Source organism: Stegodyphus dumicola, chromosome 1 (assembly GCF_044657685.1).
Source record: "Stegodyphus dumicola isolate Sdum_Otavi_A_Nest chromosome 1, ASM4465768v1".
NCBI lineage: Eukaryota > Metazoa > Arthropoda > Arachnida > Araneae > Eresidae > Stegodyphus > Stegodyphus dumicola.
In genome coordinates this window covers 154,122,714-154,146,414 of record NC_140768.1, presented here as the reverse complement: position 1 = coordinate 154,146,414, position 23,701 = coordinate 154,122,714, and the positions used below count along the sequence as shown (strand labels likewise).

The window sequence follows — 23,701 nt, the reverse complement described above, 5'->3', positions numbered from 1 at the left end:
TAACCATGCGAGGCACTGAATTTCCAGCCGTACTAGCACAATATGAGTCTGTGTGTCTATGATCTCTTAGCCGAAACTAAAGAACCCCTGCGAGTCAGCTATTGCAGTAGAGTGGGGATTATCTGTGCTTTTAGCGCGGTTCGAGCTGAGCATCAACTGAAGTGGATATATTGATGCTATACTATGCCTTCCAATAATTTGAACAGTGGTAGGTGATTACATTGAATACTGTATTTGCAATTACGGTAGCCATATCTTCTCAAAATTATTAACTGTTGCCACTACATGGTGCCCAACACTTGACAAAAACTTGAGAATGTAATTTTAGACGTTTATTTTGTAGTAATGTGTTACTTATCGAACGCTCTTCCTAAAATTCGCATTAGAAGTCGATCCAGTATTTGTGTAACTGAATAACAAACAGGTAAAATAAATTCACAGGCAACCTTTCACTTACCGTATATACCCGCGTATAAGTCGAGATATTTTGGACAAAAAAAAGACTTCAAAGTGGGGGGTCGACTTATACGAGGGGCCATAAAAAATTAAAAGAATCGGAAGTTCAAAAATTTCTTTATATAATGCAGTTGTTTTCTTCCCGCACTCAAATTGGATGACTTATCAAATAAGTCACTTACTTGAAGTAATTTCATGACTTACATTATGTAACAACACAGAGTTCGAGACTGAAAATATGTATGATGACGAGCCAATGACGACAGAAGAGTTCTATGAAATGTTTGGCGAATCTGACCATGAATCGGACGTTGAAGGATTTTGATTTTGTTTATTTACCAAGGTATTTTTTATCGTATATTTACTTTTTTTTCTCAGATGATTTTGAATAAATGTAGTACTTAAAAAACATTTTTCGAAGTTTCTCGATCGATTTCGGAAGTGGGGGGTCGACTTATACGCGGGTTTCTTTTTTCTAAGAATTTTTTATGTCGAAGTGGGGGGTCGACTTATACGCGAGTATATAGGGTACTTGTAATTTAAATTTAATAGTATGAAATTAAATAACCTTTACTTTCAGACTAATTGTAAGAACTAAAATTTTTATTTAGACTGATCAACAAATGCAAATGATAATCTGACATATAGATTTTATAATTTATATTCATATAATATTGTTACAAAAGGCCCAGCTGCGGTAAGATAGCTTACCAACAAAGAGGGGTTAGGCTTGCCGGATTTGGCGCGAAATCGTCCAATTGTTAACGAAACTGGCGATATGCCATAGATGGAGCGTGAATATTCTAGAACGAATTGTTACCGGTTTTCCCGAGAATGTTCTCGAAGATAGGTCAAAAGCTATAAATACCCCGCCAGCACGCGGAGTAGCAATTTATCCTGAAGAGCATCTTGAAAAGTGTGGTATTAGTGACTTGAGTTCAGAGATTAGCTTGAGAGCGATCGACCGAGTCGGAAGCTGTATTTCAGTGCTTTTTCACGTGAAGCTGTCTTCACCATTATAGGCTGATAGCCTGAAGCCTTTTCTGACGTCATCTTCGATGATAGCCGACGCTGATAGCCTTTCTCGACGACTGTAAACATGCCTTTGGGACTGTCCTGAGTAATACTGGTTAATCAATTGTGTTTTGATGGTTCGTTAACTGTTGCCATCAGTCTCTCCAAATCTACAAACCCGTAGAGTACAACAATATATAATTAGGCTTCAGATTTCAGAAATGCATACCGTTTTATAAATATTTATTAGATAAACGCTTCTGAATGTATTTCTCTAAAGTATCTAATTGCGCAACAGTTAGGAACAGAAATATCTCCTGAACTAAAACAGAAATAATAATTAAAATAATATAAGAGATTGTACTTACCTTACTGAGCTTCTGATCCTTATATTTATAAATGAAATAACCGAAAACCATTCCAATACAGTGGGGACCCAAATGCGTAAATGTTTGCACATGGATATTGTTCACCACTTCCAACACTTTCCTGAGATAAAAATTCAGTTTAAGAAAAAGTACGAAGAAGGGTGAAAAAAGTGCACTGAAACATTTACTGAAATGTTAAATTTGTTAAAAACATAATACATATTGCCTATTATGTACTTCTTGAAGCAAAATACAGCTTCTTGAAAAGGAATTCGCTGAGAATTAGAAATTTTTGGAGAATTTTTCTTGCGGATATATTAACACGAGAAAATGCGTTCCAAACTGTTAATTTTTAATTTTTTTTTAAATTTCAGCCTGGAAACTTCAGATAAAAGTCTCAAAGGGTTTACAGTTAAAGTTTCAAATCGTTTAAAAGAATATTAAAAAATATAAAACTCTTAAGTTTAGAAAGAATTTGCAACACGAATAAACAATTTTAAACAAAGTATTTGCAATAGGCCTTTTTAGTTTAAGTATTAGTCCGTGTACATACTAAAGATATAAAATGAAAAATCTTAAATTTGAAATAAATTATTCAAAACAGCAAAAGGACAAAATGCTATTAAAAAGTGTTATATTATTGCGACGGAAAAAAATGCTATGAAAAAGTGTTATATTATTGCAACGTGGAGAGTCATCGACCTATTCAAGAAACGAAACGACTTAATTATACAAACCATTGCTGATTAGTTATTTCACTGTACCTCTAGCACAGAAAGCTTGCATAAAATATTTCTTTTATGTGGCAATAATTTCTATTTTGCCACAAAGTGTCATTCGTGAACTAAACCAATAAGCACCTGAAAGAGATTTCTCTCTAGGTTTTTCATGTTAACAGTTTTTTCTCGTGTGAAGAACTAAATGAACTACCTAATGTGAAGAACTACCTAATGTCTCTACAAGGTTAGTGTATAAAAATTAGTTTGAAAAGGAATCAAATATAGCCTCAAACTGGTTTCCGTTTTAGAGAGCCCACCAGTAGTTGAGCGGTAAAGTCACTGAACATTGATAGTTCCGAGCTAGGTTCGATTCTAGGCGAACATTCTGGCCGCATGAGCGTTTTCGTGGTTTTAACATGTGCAACATATATACGAGCTAGGTTCCCTTAGAAAGTCCTACATGAAGGCATCCCTTCCCTAAGGCCAATAACCTTTGCGTGTTTTGTCATAATTCAATCCATCAACCAACCGTTTCATAGAAATATTTCATATATTTAATAATACAACGAAACCTTTCCATCAAAAGCACAATTACTCTGCGCCATTCTTTGAAATTCTAATTTTCTGACATCAACATGAAAATTATCATACTATTTCTAACACCTCAAATAATTCTCAGATATGTTAGCATACATATAAAATCACGAGAAAATTTTCTGCTGTCCAAAATGTATAAATAAAAGGAGACTCTAACCTTGGGAGCTTATGGCTTTGAGCCTTGGGAGCAAGATGGCTGTCAAGAGAAGCTTGATGAGAAAGAGACTCACATGATTCGAATCGACGAATGAGAAATAGACAGGACTTTTGGACAAAAAGACCAGGTTTATAAATAAAACTCAGGCAGCTCGTAATTAGACAGGCCTAGATTTTAAATAAAGCTCTAGAAATTGGGGGGGGAATGAAATACAAGCACACTTCTTCAGAAGCAAAAAAAAAAAAAAAAAAAAAAATCGCGAAGCTGTGAAATGCTACAGCCATATTTGTACTAAAATCAAAGAGAAAAATAAAGGGAAAGTGAGCACAGCACCATCTGTTGATGAAAGCATTAACAAATGCCTTGAGAATAATTAAACTGAAGTAAAAAAAAAAAAAAAAAAAAAAAAAAAAAAAAAAAAAAAAAGATGACTATGAAGAGACATTAGGATTTTCGGGTTTGCAGGACAGATGAGCAAGGAGCACTCGAACCATGGACCTCTCGAATACGCGTCGAGCGTGCCGACCACTACACCACGAAGGCATGCTAAGAAGGCGGGAGAAATACCTTATGTACTTCGCTTTTTAAAGGGCGAAGGGGGAATAGGGTACCCAATCGCTAAATCCTGGTAATGGAGAATCCTCAAACACAACCTTTTTTTAATTCGGGCTCCACTGTAGAGACATTCGGATATTTTGGTTTGCAGAATAGATGCAAATTGAACAATGCCCCTGCCGGAACTCGAAACACGGCCCTCTTGGATACGCGTCGAGCGTGCTGACCACTACACCACGAAGACATGCTAAAAAGCCAAGAGAAATAGCTTATAACTACTATAAAGAAGAATTTAAAAAATTTTTGAAGACAAATTTAAAGGAAATTATCTAAATAAAGCCGAAATTTTAGAATCTTAAATGTGTTGGGATGAACTGGAATTGGGAAACATTTAGAGATAAATTTAAAGACAAAGAACTAAAGAAAGTTAATTTACCTCTTTAATTAATGACATTAACTGCCTCTGAATTAAACGGAACAATATAGAATTCTCAAAAATAAATGCACACTAATAAATCTAAAATAATAATACCAAGGATCGAAATAAAGAAGTGGGCAGAGAGATATGTATTAAATTCCTTCGAAATGTGAAACAAGTTGTATTTTTCTAAAAGAAATGCAGATTTTCGCGTCCTAAGGATATAATAGTAAATTTGTAGTTTTTTTAATAATAATCAGTAACTTGTTGACAAATTAATTTAATATCTTTACTTTCGAAACATGCCTTGAATTTTAAGAGGAAATATAGCCAAGTTTTTAAGATACAAAAACCTCTCGTTGCGACCACTTCCCTAAGACAATCACACTGAAAATGACCAGTATATCGAAAGACATAAATTTATATCAATATTGAACATTCTTCAAGAAAAATACTAACATAAAAGGTTAAAACTGTTTGGCCCCTTGGACGGTCATCCTAGAAATACAATTAAATTACAAAATAATCCAATTACAAAATGAAAATATCTTTAAAATATATAGACTGAAACTTACGCGTCGTCACTAGTTGCTAAAGAAATTGTCGGAGTCAAATTCAACAGCATTGTTTGAATTCCAACCGTTGCGCATGAAATAGCCACAGACACAACAAGTATTGAAAGTCCAAACGTTGCATACCTAAATAAACGGGAAAAACTTTACAATGAAAATATTTTTCTAAACTTTTGAATAAATATAGCAATCGGTTAAATAATTAATAGATTGATTTTTCCACATCATTGTATTTCAGTAATTGTAAATCATTGTTGCAAAAATTTTTACTGTACAGATACTTACAGTAAGGCAGAGGCTTCTCACACATTTTTAGACGATTTTGGTTTGCTATAAAAAATCATTTGCTTGGAAATATTTTAATTGAAACTATATTTTTGAAAGTATAAATTATCGTATCCAGTTATGTGAAACTCTGTGAAAGCCATGGTTTTTGATACCTAAAGCTAAGACAGTTAATATTGTCAAAAAAAAACGAACAAAAGTCAAAGCTTGGTTTTAAGTGTAAATATTGTTCCAAATGCGTATCCAAGGAAAAAACGAATGCTTCGAATGTTTCAAAGGTAAGATCTTTCATGTTAAAAAAAAATCTGCAACAATAACTCACATTCGATCGATTAAAACTTTCTGAAAATATCGATTGTATATCGACTAAAACTTTCTAAATATATATATTTTAAGTTTCAGTAATAAGAGTAGGAAATTACATACTTGAATAAAATTATAAGCAAAATAAGAGAGAGTATGTGCAGTTGGAAATCAGCCGCCAAGTACCAAGTTGTTAAGATACACTGTAAATAAATATATTTAATTAGTATGACACATTTCATAAAGCAGAAAATATCATTAGAAAAAAATGCATTTGAATTTAAATAAAATTCAGTATACTATATATGTATTCGATACTATGTTTAAATAACTGTGATACGATTCAAGAACAGGTTTTGAATGCCAAATTTCATCCGCTGTTATATCGGAGCATACGAGTAAGAGAAATAACAAGCAATTTTCCTAAAATCGTGTTCTCAAAAAACAAAAAAAGCCAAAAAAAATTTCGATAGATAAATTCCGGTGCGCAACATAAAACTCCGATATTCAAAACTGTTCCCTGTACTTGCTAAACCAATCAAGAAGCAAGGCAGAAGACAACGGAGATTTGGTGCTCGACTCGAAATGTCCATTAAAAATAGTAATCTAGCTACGTAAGAAGGAGTCCGAAATTTATTCCTTTTGATATGCCTTTTGCAGAAATGAACATGACATTTGCAGAAATGAACATAAGTCATGACAGAAAACTTATTCGTTTACTGAAGAATTTCGCAAGTTGAATATTTCTCGTCGAAATTACAAAACTTCCTTTACTTGGTAAAAGGAAGTAAAATACATTCGTTTGCGGAATCAAAGGTCAAATGTATAATTTTGTACAATTCTGTTTCATATACTTCCGCTCGTTAGAATCAAAAACTTAAACTTGTCAGGATTTATTTACTGATTTTAACTAATAGTTAATTTTTAGTTAAAATTACTTTCCTATCGCTCTCCTTTTGCCCCACGCTTTTCATGCCAGATTGTAAATTAGACTGTGCGCGTTTAGGGAAAAAGACGTTGTACTTAAGAGAAGGTTTCGCAAATTGATTTTAGAGCCTGTTCTGCCTGTTTGAGGCTATGTTGTTACCTTGACTTATTAGCGCTTTGATTCTGTGGCGTTGAGTGCTTCCAGCCATCGAGCTTGTCACGCCGGCTTCTACGAGCCAGAGACTTTCTACGAGTTTACATTATCTTCTAAGTCGTTAGGTTAGTCAAAAAGCATTTTAATTTAGGTTCAACAGTATTTGTTTTTGGTTAACCCAGAAGTGTTGGCTTGTGCAAACCTAAGTGGGGTCGACTGCAAATTCTTTGTGATCGAATAAAAGATATATTTACATGAAACTCTGCTGTTTTGCAACGTAACAGAGCAGTTTTGTAGGGCAATCAATATTTCGTTTATGCAATGCATGTTAGTGTGCAGGCAAGCCTCCACATTTATTCAACATCAAATCTGTTCATTGCGACCGCTCAATGACAGAGCGAAATTGACTACAACCGGTTTTACTTCCTTCTGCTGCTGGACTCCGAAGGTGTAGGGCGGCTTCTTTCCGTTCTCACCGCGGATGACGCGTGTCTGCAATTTTTGTTCTTTTTCGTTCCTTTCTGACGGCCATCTCCATAAAGTTTGAAGAGAATGCATTTCGCCTAGAAAATAGAAATTGGTACTGAAGATTCAACTAAATTTATCTAGATGCTGACTTCTGCAGTAAATTAATGATGCTCTACGACTTAAAATATCCTCGAAAGGACTTCATGTGCACGTGTTACACCTTCCTGATGGTGCGGAAATTCGCCTCTTCAAAAATATATTGGAATAACCAGTCAACTCAATTTCTTCCGTTATAAAATTTGATTTTTGTTATCATGAAACTTTGCTTAACGAAGATGAACTGAGATTTACTTTGATTGGAATATTACGCATTTCTTGTACGAAAGGTTAGAATTCAAAATGGTAGGACTGATACTTACTGCAGATCACAGTCAATTATCTCATGTCTGGCGATTTTTCTTGATTTATGCTGGTATTAATTTAAAATTTCACGATGTCAAGATATAATAAATTTCTCTTAATTCACATTATTTGAAGTGTCATCCTGTGGGGGTAAGTTACTTTAATTTTATATTCTTTTATAGATCACACATTCCATCATTACATTCGACACAACATCATATATTTTTATTACAGTTAGTTCATTTATTGCAAAGCAAAGAATTAGAAAACGTATCCAAGTCCAAATGACATTGACTCAAACCTCAATTATCTATAACAGCTAAACCTATGTGCAAGATCGAGAAGTTTACTTACCCCTTTATCGATGCCCCACCAATTCGAAAAATAAAGCAATGTGGTCCACCAGTATTTTCTACAGGACTCAACTTGAGGATCTACCGTTCGGTACCAAAATGGTCCGGAACTGAGCAGAGGCAGGAAGAAGACCACGCCCATCATCAGAAGAAGTGGTGGCGTTAATCTGAGAATAAGAATTACAATTTTCAATCTATTAGTTAACTGAAACCGTGATTATCTGAATTTAAAGCATATAAGTAATAAAAGTAAGGGAAAAAAGGGCACATTTTAATTTCTCCTAAAATTACGCGAAAACGTATTATGTGCGGATACCGAGTTCGTGCTTGTGCGCCGCCAATGTGAAAATAGCGCATTATCTTGGCCGAAAAATTGTTCGCAGTAAGTTTGAGGATGCTCTCCAAAATCACCAATGAGTTCGCGACTTTTGTTTTCAGTATGAGTGCAGATAATCGGAAACCAAATGGAAAAAAAAAAGAAGAAGAAAAAAAAAAAAGAAACTTAAAATTAAACTTTTCTGTCAGAAGACAACAACTGATCATAACTTTAATTAGTTTCAATTAAATTTAACACAAATATTCAATGTTTTTGACGATTGTTTTCTGAACACGATTGAACACGTTTCATTTGAAGAGTGGTTTTGAAACTTTGTCGGCTGGGAAAAAAACTCAAATTATTATTGTCTTTTGTAAAACCCGTAGAATGCCTAAAGCTTTACTTAGCCCAAAGGAGCGTTAGTCCAGCTATTAATCTCGAAACGGCATTTTGCATCTGTTCACTATGAACGGCGTATAACTTTTTAAATTGTCGCCATCAAATAGTATCACCCTGTATTACATTTAAAGAAATTAAATAATGAAGAATCTGCATGAATGTATGCAATTTCCTCGCATTCTGAAAAAACGACGGTACCTAGAGTTATCCGATTTTAAATAACGTATTCCTCCTCTGAACATGGGTACCTGGAAGCTCGAATTTAAAATTTCGAATTTCTTTTTTTACCTATTTCCTATTTTGTAGAACTTTAAAGAATTTTTGATTAACAAACTCAACGATTTCAAAGCAGCAATTCCTCGCGTAACATTTAAATACCTTTATTAAAAGCTGTTTTACGTTAGTATATTTGAACATTGCAAAATACGTAACAGCTGCCTGTCTAAAGGAAGGAATGCCTTCATGGATGACTTTATAAAGGAAACTGACTAATATTCACGGTACACATGGGGGAAAAGGCATAAAATCCAATTACGCAGCTGGTTCAATCGCCTGGGTTCGAACACGGGTGGACTACCAGTATTCAACAGACTTTAACCGCTCTAACACTGGGGGGGGAGGAAAGGCGTCTAAAAATTTCAAAACTTATTTCTAAAGATTGCATGATTTTCGTATTCATTTTTTATCCTCTAAAAATTGCAATAGCGATATCTTTATATTTTTCTCCTTCATACATTCGTACATTTTAGCAGCGAAATGTATTGTTTATTGTACGAGGAATTGTGAGACTACATCCAATATTATAATATATATTATATCCAATATTATATATTATATACATATTTTCACACTATGCTTTGGCTATGTTTCAACCATCCCATTTATTTTTTTCCATTTATTTATTCTATTTATTTATTTAATCATTCCATTTTATTTTATTACTAAGCTGTTATGTTTTGTCCCAGGCATTTCAATATAGCGGTCAGTCTAAGTTGCCTGCTGCTTTTCATAAGACCCTCGTTCACATCTGTATGAATAGTGCTTCATTATCTAGTTTCTGAGTATTCGATTTGATGTATTCAATTCACGGAATCTTATTCACTGATATCCTGTTGCTGTCCAATTAACATTATATTATTAGTGACCCCACCTCCTCCAAAAATAACTGTCAGACCTCATACATTTTTACCTAAGTACAAATTTAGTCCAGGGGTTTGGAATCAATGCAAAAACAGATCACATACCGCTTAGCCCAAACTGCGTTTTTATTTTTGCCAATTTCAATTAGATTATAAATATCGTAATTGAAATTGGCCTTGAGATGTTGAGTTCTTTTTTAAATCTCTGCAAATTCTCTGACAGAGTGATGAGTGGTACTAATACAGGGCCGCTGTAGAGACGGCTCAATTGGTGGAGCTACAACGGGCCGCAGAATTTAAGGAAGGTAAAATGTTTAGAATTTAGAAGGACATTTCGGCAATGGAGTTTAGAAGCCGCTGAGATTGCATCAAGCGGCAAAAATGCCTAGCGCTAGTCTTTTCACTAACAGCTGCACATTAAATTCCTCGTGAATGACTCTAGCGTTTTCCCAAACTTCCAAAATTCAAAGACATTTTTCTCCAGAGAATTCACATCCTAACGTGTACAAAAAAGTGAAGTTAACTAGAGTAGCACATCGTTTATACGTTTCTCATTTATACATCTTTTACATCTGCATGTCATTTTAACTCAGTCTCGATTCCTCCATATTTAGATAAACGATGGAAATTTCATTTTATACGACGAGTACCATCTGTAATAAATAGTTATCTCCACGTTTTATTTCGTAACATTTTCACCGAAAGTCGGTTTTACATTGGTATAAGAAGGCAGAAAGGGATGCTCTGCGATACTCCATACTGGATTTGGTTCAAATCCAGCTTGTAGATGGAAGAGGGCTTGAATCCATCTTGAAGAGATAGAACATACATTGCAGTATGCTGACTAGAGGAGATTCCTGACGGGAAACATGTCCTTCCTATGTCCACCAAAAACCATATCTCACTGATTGGATGATTGTTTGCTTTTTTGCACTCTTAGGGCTTTCTGAACGATTAAAATCAAATTTTAATCGTTCAGAAAGATTTTTTTAGTAATTTTTTTATTTATTTTTATTCAAGTTTTTTTTTTTTTTTTTTTTAAAGAAACATTCAGATGTGCACATTGATTTGAAAATTTTCCTAAAAATTTTAGATGAAAAACTGAGATAAAAGTATGGTCGTTCCACTTTTTATAATTGATTTCTTATAACTAAAAGGAATGTTTTTGCATTTTAAAACTGCAAATAATATTTTTAAAAAAATTAAAAGCTAGGTGATAAAATCAAATTTTATAAGAGTAAGTATTATAATTGAGTATTAAATTTCTGCGGTTAAAATAATACCATACATTGCTATTTCGATTACATAACTTTCTCATTTATACGCCGCAGTACCTTTAATAGATGCATACTAAATGATCTTAGCTGTACTTAGAAACATTCCCAGATCCAATATTTTATTACCCTTTTTATATTACTATTATTTGAAAAGTTGTTTATTTTGGAATTGTTTGATTGGACAGGCCATTTTTCGACACATACACATTTCTCAGCTCAAATATGTTTTTACGAATAAATGATACATAAATTATGTACATGTTAAAATCTTAAGCACTGTACATCTACAAAAGATACTTGATTTCTGGCGACAGCCTTACCTGACGTATCGACGTAGTGCAAGAAGTGGGATGTTTATTCTTCCTTTGACCTTTTCCACGGCTTTCAGGCCAGCGTAAGAAAATAAGATACCACTAAAAAAGTAAAATTCATTTTTTATGAAGAAACGCAAAATTACTGTTCAAAAACTATGATACGTTTTTATTGTAAGTAAAACAACATAATGATGTACATTTCACCTGAAATTTTCTTAACAATATTAAAGAGTTTTAACTTGTTTAGGAGTTGAAAATAACAACATAGATCACTTTAGAACTTTATTGTTTAATTTTCTTTCTTCTTTAGCTAATCAATTAAAACTTTAAAAAAAATTAAAAAGTTTCGCCTAAAAAGGTTTGTTAACGTATTTTACGGTCTCGCTGAGCTCGCAATCTGCCAGTCTGCTGTTGAACTCATTTTTTTACTTTTTATTTTATTTTATTTTATTTTATTTTATTTATTTATTTATTTATTTTGGTCTTTTTAGCTTTATTATTAAGCATTATTTTCTTCGCACTTAGGTCATACACAATTCAACAGCGAAACTACACAAATTTTAAAAACAACGTAACAATATGCGTTTAGAATTCCCGATGCACTGTTAAGCGGTGCAAACATTTTTCTGCGTTTTTCAGTCTTTCCTCAGTTTACCATATCAGTGTTCAGTTTCCTTACTAATGTGGCCTGACAAACATGTTATTTGTCTTTTGATTATTAATGCATTGTGTGTTGACTCCATTTATTAAATATCTCGTTCATGGCGCTTACGCCACATAAAATTCGATTCAACGGCAAAATCAGAAAGCTACTTTTAACACAACATACTATAATCTGTCACTTAAATTAAGCCCTTCAAGTTCTTTTTTCCTCGCTCCCATTGTAATCGCATGTCGCAATCATTCAGCACTCCTGTTTTCTCTTCCTCATTGAGACATCAGATGTAATCAGTATTCATTCATGCGCTTTCCACAAAGCGAAGCAGGCTAGAGGTATAAAGCGAAAGAAGTATTACGGGACTCGACTATCTTTCGCAGTCTGTCGTTATCATGGTTACGAGGCAATATGAGAGGGGGAAAATGACCTTGAAGTACCTACTCTAAAGTAATTGATAATAGAAATAGAATTTTTCCAAGAGGCGTCATTTATCCTAAGTCCTGCAGCAGTCGATGGCTAATGCAGGATGGCATGATGACCAATTCTGAATGAAGAATCATAGATTATCGTGAATAAAAACATTACATAAAGGAAGGTTTTAATAAATTTTGGTTATAAAAGTAGATTTTTGCTATTCCAATGGAAGATACTCTCATTTTCGAATACATAAATCATGTAGGAATCTTTGAATCAAGGTTATCTAAGAACCAATAAGATTCATAATAAAGGAAAAAGTAAACTGTCTTCTACAGAAAGATAAATACATATTTATTAAAAAGGTGATTTTCAAAGACCACTTCAGCAATTAAATTTATATTTCTGAGCGAAGAACTACCTTAGTTGTTAGTCAACGTTATGAACACTTCATATGTCTGTCATACTATGAATTAAGTAATGAAGAATGATTTAACTTTTAAAAAATATGATGTAATACTATATGACTTCCTTGTACGGCTTATTGAACATTAAATTATCGACTTAGTCTAACTTAGTCGATTCCTCGAAGTAAGTCGAAAATGACATAAAAAATTTAAATTTTGAAAGTGTAAGTATATTTTGTGTTAATAAGTTTATTTTAAATTCAGTAAAAATATAAATTTCTTCTGATTTCCTTGAAATTAGAATTTTTACTTGTGGATGAGTCTGAAGATTTCTTTAAAGTTCTAACACTGCGACGGGGGGGGAGGAATTCATAACTTTTGATTGAAGTGTTATAATTAAATAATTTACAAAATCTGCTAGTTTTGGATACATCTGCTAGTTTATATCTGCTAGTTTTACATCTGCTAGTTTTGGATAGCAGAAACGCAGTGGTTTCTCAAAGTGGAGGAGGGTTCAAATGAGACTGATGTACTTCCTCTTGATAACGTTATATCAAATTAGATTGCATTCCTCTTCCTATGTATTTATTTTTTGTGATTTTTGTATTTTCTGTGATTCATATTTGTTTGACTTTTGGTTAATTTTACATATTTTTGGGGAATTTTGAAATTTAATGGAATTGAATTTCACTTCTTTTGAGTCTTTGTGAAATTGGTTCTAAATTTCTTACTTATTGTCTATGTTGATTAATTTTCAGCAGTAAACTGCGCGAAGATAACCTGAGATAATTTTGTTTTCAAATAAAAATTTATGATACTATATATATATATATGTGTGTGTTACATATATATATATATATATATATATATATGTGTGTGTGTTTGTGTGTGTGTGTGTACCTTTAATACTGTCGATTGAAGTTAAAAAGGGAGGTTTACAGCTATATGTCCCATATATAAAAATTCAGGATTCTACGGTTAGTCGTTTTGTAATTATACCAGAAACATACATACATATATACGTACGTACGTACAGACGTCACGAAATCTTTAAATCCATTTTACAATGCTTTTTGGAAGAAAGAATCCTTAATTCTCTCCGTAAATATAGAGGTCAGAAAATGAGAAAAAAAAATAGGTCCAGTTGAATTCGGGAAGAGTTAAAATGGATATTTCCTTTTAAATATGATACCCCAAATTTTTTGCTATTGGGATACTTTCTTTACTTTGTACAAGGAAGTAAAACAGACAAACTCAAAAGCTTTTCTTCAACAATCAAAAGAAATTTCCAAGCCAAGATTTATAATCATAGTTGGTTTCCTATGCAATTTAAAAACTAAAATTACGAAGAAAGAAAAGAAATGTAAAGATAAACTCTAGGTATTATTAAATCAACATTTTGACTTCAGTATTCGGAAAAAAAAATCCCGCTTCTTTAGCCTAAATGATGTACAGTAATTGAACTCCACCAAGGTAAAGCGCAAGTCATACGACAAGTACAATTAAATTTCTAGGAAAAAAAAATGAGACCGATACTCTTTCAAGAACACCAGGGAGCACGAAATATTAGTATGCTTCCGGGATTGTACAATGAGCACTGTCTACGGACCAAGCGAAGACAACGGTGACGATAGAAAGAAGCACAAGAAAACTTAAAACATTTTCTACGATAAAACTTAAGAAATGCTTTTTTGCCATGGAAATCAAAGTACAGATCAATAGCTAATGCAAACTGCAACTAGAAAAAACCTCTAGAAATGGTTTTTGTATCATAATCAATTTTTTCGTTGTATCAAAATCATTCAAAAGGTATATGAACACAAGATTAAAATTTAAACAGTCTCACCGAAAAACTTTCAATTCCTCAAACGTCTAGAATCAAATTCAGGAAAGCAGATCCAGTATACTTACCTGAGCAGGAAAAACGTTTCCACAGCTAACCATCCATTATGGATCAGCTCAAACTGTAAGGAATTAAACCAGCTTTTACCAGCAAAGGTATCTTCTGCAAAGAAAATTTACTCTGTGTTCTTAAAGATGTCATTTAGAAAGAAACCTCATAACACATTCTGAATTTATTACAATATACTACTAATGACATTCGTTCTTTCAAGACACAAAACTGACAAAGTGATTTTACGCTTGTACGACACTTCAGTAGAAGTTAGTAAATAGTGTTGCTGTGACTAACGTCACTTGTGTAACCTAATCAGAACAAGCCCACGAATTTTATAGTGGCAAGGAGTACAAGACTGCAAATTTTATCAAGGCAAGGAGGCAAAATTGAGCCTGCCGTCGGCGTGAGCTTTGAGCACCGTACAGGGGACAGACCAGCTTTGCTCATTTCTGCCTCAATTTCGAGGGACAGTGTCCGAAGAGGGGGTACGAGGTTTTCCCACCCCTCTTTTCCTACCATTATCGACTCGAGAGAAGTGCTCGCTTGCCGCACAGACACTACACTTTCACAAGCATCTATGCCTTCTCCGGCATTCAAGCCCGGTCCTTCTGTACAGCAGTCAGCATCACTTTCTCGTCTGGGCGGCAGCAATAATATTTAATTAATACTATAGACGTCGTTTAATGTTATAATTCACGTAGTGTTATCGAATTGTTGAAGTCCCCCCAATCTATATACAAAAACGTGGAAAATATGTCGCTTATTGTGATCAACTCTTCAGTTAATATCGTAAAAATATTATGGAATGAAATTTCGTAAAATGAAATTGTTAAATATCTGAAAAATTAGGTATTTTATGCTTTTATGACTTTTATCTTTGACTCAACACATGGTGACGGACAAAACTAACTTAAAAAAATTACATTCATGATAAGTCATATCGTATGAATAATCGTATAGTGGTAATGGGTTAGTACAATAGGGCGCGTTGTAAAGCCCGCTAGGAAAAAAACAATAATCCAATTTCAATAAAACTCCACGTTTCTTAAAAGCCTCCCGACTCAAACAAATGGAGGGACATTACAGACCACCCAAAAAATATACACACAAGATAAAAAAAATGCAATTAAATTTTAAACATACATATTTACTGATTTCTAGAATAATATTATATTACTAAATATTGGATAACTGATCAGTAATCCTATCACATATTTTACTATGAAAAGTAACATATAATGTCACACAAAATTACAGCTCTCAATAATTAAAACATTAATTAAGTTCACATTCTCAAATCCTACAGTATCATAATTGTAACACTAATATTTTACTCATTTCATATTTGCCATAAAGTGTTAATCAAGGTAATTTCTTATAAGAATAAAGAAATTTGCAGTGTAACGATTAATTAATTTTTTAAGCACATTCAACCTACTATATCATATTCTAATTTCAGCAATCATTAAACTGACAACTCCAGCCCGGTTACTGAGAATAATCATTAAGGTAATTCAAAATAAATAAAAATACAAAATCATCACTCACTGATTCTTTCACAACATACAATCCTTCTAGATACAGGGAAAAGTATCTTTCCTTTTCATGAATTCATCTCTTAGACTTATTAGGAACATTACAATCCTTCTATTCACAGAGAATTCTCATGGATTCATCTCTTTGCGGAAGGTAATCAATGATCTCCAAAGAACCGTTGTCGAAACTCGCACCGCGCCGGATACTCCTCACGGATTTTAAAATGATTCGGCTTCAACGCTGCGTTCATAACAGCAGAGAGTTCTCAAAGAATAAAGAAGATACCAGAAGTAATCAGTGCTAAAAGTTATTGGTAAAGTACTCTTGAAATTAGGACTTAAAATTTTTAAAGCTTTCTAGAAGAAAATGCTCTTCTAGTAGCTTAGTCAATACAATCCCGACCCGTTTTTTTGGGCCGAAGCCAGCCGCAGGGCGAAAGTCCCGCGCACGAGACTTAAAAAGGTTGCAACTCAAATCACTCCATATCGGACTCCGCTTCGAAATCTAAATCAACAGCCGGCGCTCGCGAGAACAAGACCCGCAAGGGATCAAACCCCCACACTCTTTTTTTCCTTTCCCTTCTAGCTCAAAAATCAGACTCCGAATGACTTCTAACAAGGTGTAAGCACATAAGTAAACTCTCTTCTCCGCCCCCCGAAAATTTCATAGGCCTACACAAAATCATCAAATTAAATCTTACCAATCCCAGAATTTTACTTTATATTTAACTGAGAAAATTCCACCCCCACGACAAATCAAAAATAAGAAAATCTGACAATGAAGGCAAACATCTGTACTTCGAAATGTGGGAAAGTAAAGAGGACCCTCAACTCACAAGTGGAAACTAAGCTATACGAGAATTTAATTACCTAAGCTTACAATACCCCCCACTGTCTTGAAGTAAACAAAATTGCAACTATAACAAAGAGAAAGCAAGACGATTTTCGTTTCAGCCCCACTAGTAAAAAGGCCACCAGCGAAGCAAATGACAACACAACACCCTAAATGCTTCCACTGTCAGTAAATGGCCATAAACCAAGTGGCTCTTTCAACCATTTCTTGTCTTTGTTTACACTACAGTCTCAAAAATAACGAACCAAATAAAGCCCTAACAGCTTAAGAAAACTCTTTTACGAGATTAGAATACACATGGGTACAAACAAAAAAATACTAGAATAATGATAACTTAAAACAAACATTAATATAATTAAAATTCGCGACATAACAAATTAAAGTCGTCAAATAAAAAAGGTAGAGTCGCCAAATAAGGTTAAAATACGTTGTAAACATTTTTTTAAGTACCACATAAATGTCGCCAGGTAAGAAATTAAACAGTCAAACACCCTGGCTTCGCTTTCAGTCAGTTATTTTTGGTTAAAAATAAAAAAAAGCAAGCTTAGTTTTGCATCGCTTTTCACTAATTCTATTGATCGATGAAATTTAATTTCAATGTCTTACAAGCGCAACCTAGGATACATATTAGATTTATATATAGCGTTGTTCTAACATAGGTATTTTTGACACAAAATCGGGCTTTTTCTGAAATAACATAATGATTTTCTCTTTTCCTGTTTCGATTCTGTGAGTCAAATTATGCTTAAATATTAAATTTTGTAAAATTTGGTGAGAGACTTACCTAGAAATTTAAAAATTTATCTTGGGTCACTTTTTTCAGGTTGCCCCAAGAATAATTCACTTGGCAAAATTTTTCATTTTATCGTAATCTATTTTTCTTTCCCTCTCGTTGTACGCGAGAGGAAAAATAGGTGCATCCTTTACTTTTTCAAATAACTTTTAACAAGTAGCGTAAAGCACGTTTAGCGTAATTATCGCTTGTAGCAAATATGCCAAATTTCAAAACGCGCCAGTGTATAAATTCACGTATATCCTGTAAACTTCAGAATAAAGGAGTTTAATTTTTGCATCTATTTTGAGGAGACGGTAAAAATTGTATAGATTATAATTCAAAATATTTTCCCAAAATTTTTAATTCACTAAAAACTATAAATATAAAAAATAAATGAGAAAATATTTTAATTGGGAAAGAAGGAATAATGTTTAATAAAAAAAGAGCTGTTAATAAATATATACAATTTCCAATTAACTTTCAGGAGTTAAAATTTTGAGAACTGATTTTTTTAAAAATTACTCATACGATTCTTACAAAACTTGGCATTTCGAAATGATCCCAGTCATACACTCTAAATTTGGAAAAAATGTATATGTCATTTCAGAAAAAGTTTTATTTTTTGTCGAATGCTATATATAAATCTGATATAGATCCTAAGTCGCGCTTTCGAGACATGAAAAACGCGAGTTAAATTTGACAATCGACTCAATAGAGCGGGAGATGTAGAATTGTCCCTTTCTTTGTGCGGAGTGTACCTTCACCAACCCAGGTATTGATAAATATTTATGGGCTTCCTTCGATGATTTACATCTGATTATAATCAGGTTGATAATAAGGGATTTACTTTTGTTAGACAGACTGAAACAACGAAATGACACCATATGCAAGACTTTGATCATGACCTGTATCTTCCTTTACCGGTAAATTTTCACCTGAACGTAATTTTCCTACTTGATGTGAGATGCCTGAGTTTCACTCCTCTTTTCCCATTTGCTGAGTCCTCTTGGATTCATTCGTTGTTTTCCTGCTTAGTTTTGTATATATCTATGGGTGCAAAGAAATGGCATGCTGAGAGGTGTCAACTGTTGTTGCACACTGAATAATGTGTATTGCTTTGCTGATTTCAGAACAAAAAAAGATTTTCTTCGAGATTTTGCAACTTTGAAACACATGTCTGGTCCTTTTTTATTTGCAGGAAAATTTTAGATGGATTTAGGTTTGATGGTATGTTAGAAAGAACACTGATCAGAACCAGGTAGGTCAAACTCGTAGCCATTGATTCAGTTTTTGGCACATCCCGAGAAAATAACAAGAAGCATATAATTATATTATATTAACAAGAATTGGAACTCCGTTTAATATCCAGGCGTATGCAGTGCAACCTGAGGTGCTAAAACAGAGCTCTTAAGACAGCCTTTTTGCAAAAATGTTTTCTCAAACGACGTTGGGAAAGCCTATTAACAGACGATACTAACTGAAATTCCGTGCCACTTGACTCTGTATAAACATTCGATGAAGTGAGTATCCTAGAATTTTACAAATACACGCGCGGTTCCTATAAAGAAGCAAATTTGCATCGTACGTGATTTTGTATTTTGTATGTCTAGTTATGTCTAGCACGTATCAGTGTGAATAACTTTTCTCTCAAAAGGAGCAAGTTGCCAGCGATATAATAGGATTAGGCCTATTTGAGGTACTGAGTTTGATATGCCTGTTCTAGATCATCCGGCAAGAAGGACTTTTGTTATTATTACTGTTGTTTTTACACTTTCGATGTCTAGTCTGTAGATGGGCTGATGAATGATTATGGATGAGCTAGGGACGTGTCTCAGTTGGTGATGGATTTAGAGCGCTATACTTCATAAAGCTGATCATCCAAGAATGCGCGGCCACCACCATTGGCGGAATTATGTGAGCTCCTTCAGTTTTACGAAACGTTCTTCTGGAAGAAAGATCTCGCATTGCTCATTTGCTGCACACTACTCTGAACGATCAGGCCGACCAGTGAGAATATAGGTTTCCCGAGTGCAGATACTGTTTAGACTGAAATTGTGTTTCTGCCAATTTATGAAATCTGAGAGACTCTTTGTCATTCCTACCACATGGAACGCAATTTTCGGATCATTTTGAGTGGTCGTTTTAAATAGTTTGCACATAATTTCTTTACTTTTTCGAACTTTTACTGATATTTTGCATTTATATGGTCGCTCTTCGCACATGTTAGCTGATTGGCCTTGTAACCCTCAGCTACAGACAGCCTGCAAATTGCACATTATTGTATTTTGTCCTTACAAGAACGATTTTCAATGTATATAAGTTCATATTTTTCGGGTTAATACAATAATTGTTGTGTTGTTATTTGCATTAGTTGTATCCTCAACATGAAGTAGTTAACGTGCTCCTCCTCACACATCTCCTAATTCATCAAGAAGCCCGCGTGACGAGCATCCTTACCGGCCAGCTTCCAATCCTCCCGGTCTTCAGTTTGGAAGCAAAGTGCTTCGATCTACTCTTCCCTCGTAAAGAATTGACCTCTACTGGAGAAACTTTCTGTACAGTTTCAATACAAATGAGGCCCTGAAGGGGCTCGCTGAGGATCTGGAAAGAGCAGGAAAAACTCTCTCTTGCTGCAGGCCAGTATACCCAAGCCAAGTTTGACCCGAAACATGCTCAAGTATTATTCCAATTTTTACGACATAAATAAAAAGTAGAAGGAAGCTGCATCCAAATGAGCTGATGTTGCTCATTTCAGAGCTGCTCTTCATACTGGTCTCACACCATCCGTTGCTAGAATTAACAGTTTTAATCCTAAGAATTTTACATTTATTACAAGTTGAAACAAAACGTCCCAGTGAATGCAATTTGAATTTACTTACTGAATACATCAAAGTCCACTAATACATAGTTATGTCCGAGAATGATCCAACACATGCCCAGGGCTTTGATGCCATGGATGCATTTGAGTTCTGCCGAGCCGCCAGAAGGAGCCACGAGACGTTTGAAGTTAGTCGTGATCGAGAACGCTGATATTATTTTCTCTTTGACACCTTTGAAATAAATTTAGTTAAATTATCGACACAAATGGATTTCTCATTTAAATACAGTAACTTGCGATATTTATAATTAATATGATGGTTTATAATTTAATAACAATTATTTTTAAATCAAATGTATTTATAATTAGTAACTGCGATTTAAACCTAAAAATATACAAATAGCAGTTAGTTAACGCAATGTAATAGATTCTTTTAAAAAATTTCTTATTAAGTTCTTATACCCATTCTTATCTATAAACACAATGAATGTTCGAATATGAAAGAGTCCACTTTATGACTTTTTTAAACTTAACACCAGAATTCACGCACACATACAAATAAATAAATGAAACATACGTAAGAAAATTATTTTAATTGGATCGTTTTTTTATGTACACAATTAAAACGATGCTTAAATTCCTTTTCGAAGTTTACGAAAATTTGCTTAATGCAGGCTTATAAATAATTCATTAAAAATTAAAATTTAAATTAATTCGTTAAAAATTGTCTTAAAATTGCATTGCTGCCTTAGATCTTGTATTGAAATTGATATTTTCCTTATATCTGATCATGAAATTGCATGATTTCTTTAAATACATTATCATATAGATAATCTTTCAATAATATATATGTAATCTTTATATATATTATTATCGAATAATATATATATATATATATATATATATACATATAATCTAATATATGCAATCTTAAGACACAATAACACGCCGAATAATTTGTTGTTTGACTTCTGAATTAGTATATGCAATCTTTTAAGATAATTTCTTTAAAAATTCTTAAATTATCTTTAAATTGCACTTTTTCCTTAGATATTGTCTTGAAACTAAATTGTTTAAGAAATTATCTTGAAATCGTACTGTTTCCTTAGACATTGTCTTGAAATTGCATTAATTCTTTAGACATTGTCCAAAGAGGCGTTATCCCAAATCCTCTCGAAAGGTGTATGTGTATGTAAATGAAACGAACGCCCCTATGCCCGTAATGTAAAATCTAAAAGCTTTCGGTTTTTTTTTCTTTCTTTTCCCCCGTGTGTGTGTGTGTGTGTGTATGTGCGCAGTTTAGCGTTTTTTTATATTTTTAATTTATGTTAATATTTCGCACATTTATAGGCATAGTATTGCTTATATAATACAAAAATTAAATCTTGTGAAAGGATAAAGCAATTTAATTTATAAAATTAATTAAGAGATTAAATTTATGCTGTCATTTACAAAATTTTAATTCTAAATTCAATAATCTTAACTATTACATATGTACTCCTGATAAGAGAAGCGATTTCTTAATTTTAATTTATTTTAACTGTTTCTTAAAACTTATATTAATTTTTATTCAATTACTTCTTGAAATCAAGACGGTATTAAAGTTTATATTTGAAAAAAAAATCACATTCTCTTTGGAAATTTTTATTCAACCCGCCCCTATCCATGTCAAAGTTCCTTTCAAAATTTGAATAAAATTTTTAAATTCTACCCAGAGTGAAAATTTAATCAATTCTTCTTAATTTGAAAGGAAAACTTCGCGGGCATTACAATACTCATAAATTCCCCAAACCTTTTATAGGATCTTCTAATGAAAGAAAACTTGTTTAGAATTATAGCTCAATATTTTATGAATCGGATCAGTTATTTCAGTAGAATTCGATTAGTTCACTCTATACACATTATATTCCAAATAAATGACCATTAGAAATATAATAACCTTTAAAAACGCTGCGAAAATTTTTATAGAATCTCTGTGCAAATCTCGTTAGAATATCTAAACCTATCTCATCAGAATCTCTAAACAAAATTATGCAGAAACTATATTTCAACTTATAATTTTACATAAAATTTCTGGCCTGGACTAAATTGGATTATGACTCAAAAAAATTCTAAAGACGTTGCATATTAGAAATTTTTATAGAATTCTATAAGACATATTAATAAAAGCATTTTTAACAGAGACTTTGTCCCTTTGTTCTTTGGCATATTACAAAATGCTCCCTAATTTCAGGATAGTACTTATATACTCGTGTTATGCACTGTTTATCTGAAAATTAAAATATCTGATTTGAACACCACATCACTTTCTTGTACGGCCTATTAAATTATACGCATTTTTGCTGTCTGTAAACTTATTTCCTCTAATTTCATTATAGATACATTTCTCATTCGTTCAAATCAATACTCATTTAGCGGCAAGGTTAGAAACTCATAAAAAACTCACAACATCTTCATTAAATATTGTAAAATACAGAAATCCCTGAAACAACAAATACAGTTAAGAACAATTAAAATATTTTTTTACAATTAATATTAAAGTTTGTACACCAAAACAAGCAATTAGGCCATCGCTCAGGAAGACAAAATTTTCAACGCACAAAATTGAAAGTTAACTTTCGGTCCCACGGGGCAGAACAGACTCTAAAGTAGGTGCACCATCTGATTTAATTCACTTTTCTACTAAGATTTTCAAATGTTAAAAAATGGCTCCATCGTTAGGCCTAGCGCCATTTAAACTTTTAAAGTTTTTGATAATTCTACAACTATTGCATGCTAATCAACTAAAGGTATAAAATCCTTAACCGGAACATAAGGACAACATAATTCAACCTCTTTCAAAGCAAAAAAGGCACCGTTTACCAATATGTAAGAATAAAAATACTAAGCTGACAATGCCGGATATCAGGGTGGGAAATACGTCTGGTGCAGCGGATTGCAACGAAAATACATTCGAGAACGGGCAAAATGGATATTTTCATTTAAATATGACACCCGAAATTACAATTACAGTACTTTCTGTACTTCGAACAAAGAAGCAAAAACTTCATACTTCTTTAAACTTCATGAGGCGTCTGTTTCCTTAAATAGTAGAGAAGAAGAAACCAGTTAAATATTTAAAAAAACAACAATAATCAGAAAAGAGTTTTCT

General features: G+C 33.1%; 1 protein-coding gene across 2 annotated transcripts in view; it reads right to left on the bottom strand.

Moving 5' to 3' along the window:
* The window catches only part of LOC118181164 (nose resistant to fluoxetine protein 6-like), a 71,184-nt gene that overhangs the window by 20,396 nt on the left and 27,087 nt on the right, over positions 1-23,701 (bottom strand). The window contains exons 6-12 of one of the 2 annotated variants that reach the window (XM_035350238.2): positions 20,612-20,782; positions 14,584-14,677; positions 11,200-11,292; positions 7,750-7,915; positions 5,568-5,647; positions 4,860-4,982; positions 1,839-1,959 (exon numbers count right to left, since the gene is read on the bottom strand). In XM_035350238.2, the coding sequence (XP_035206129.2) occupies positions 1,839-1,959; positions 4,860-4,982; positions 5,568-5,647; positions 7,750-7,915; positions 11,200-11,292; positions 14,584-14,677; positions 20,612-20,782 (848 nt within the window). The remainder of the gene's footprint in view (positions 1-1,838; positions 1,960-4,859; positions 4,983-5,567; positions 5,648-7,749; positions 7,916-11,199; positions 11,293-14,583; positions 14,678-20,611; positions 20,783-23,701) is intronic. The other variant, XM_035350239.2, reaches the window with a different exon arrangement.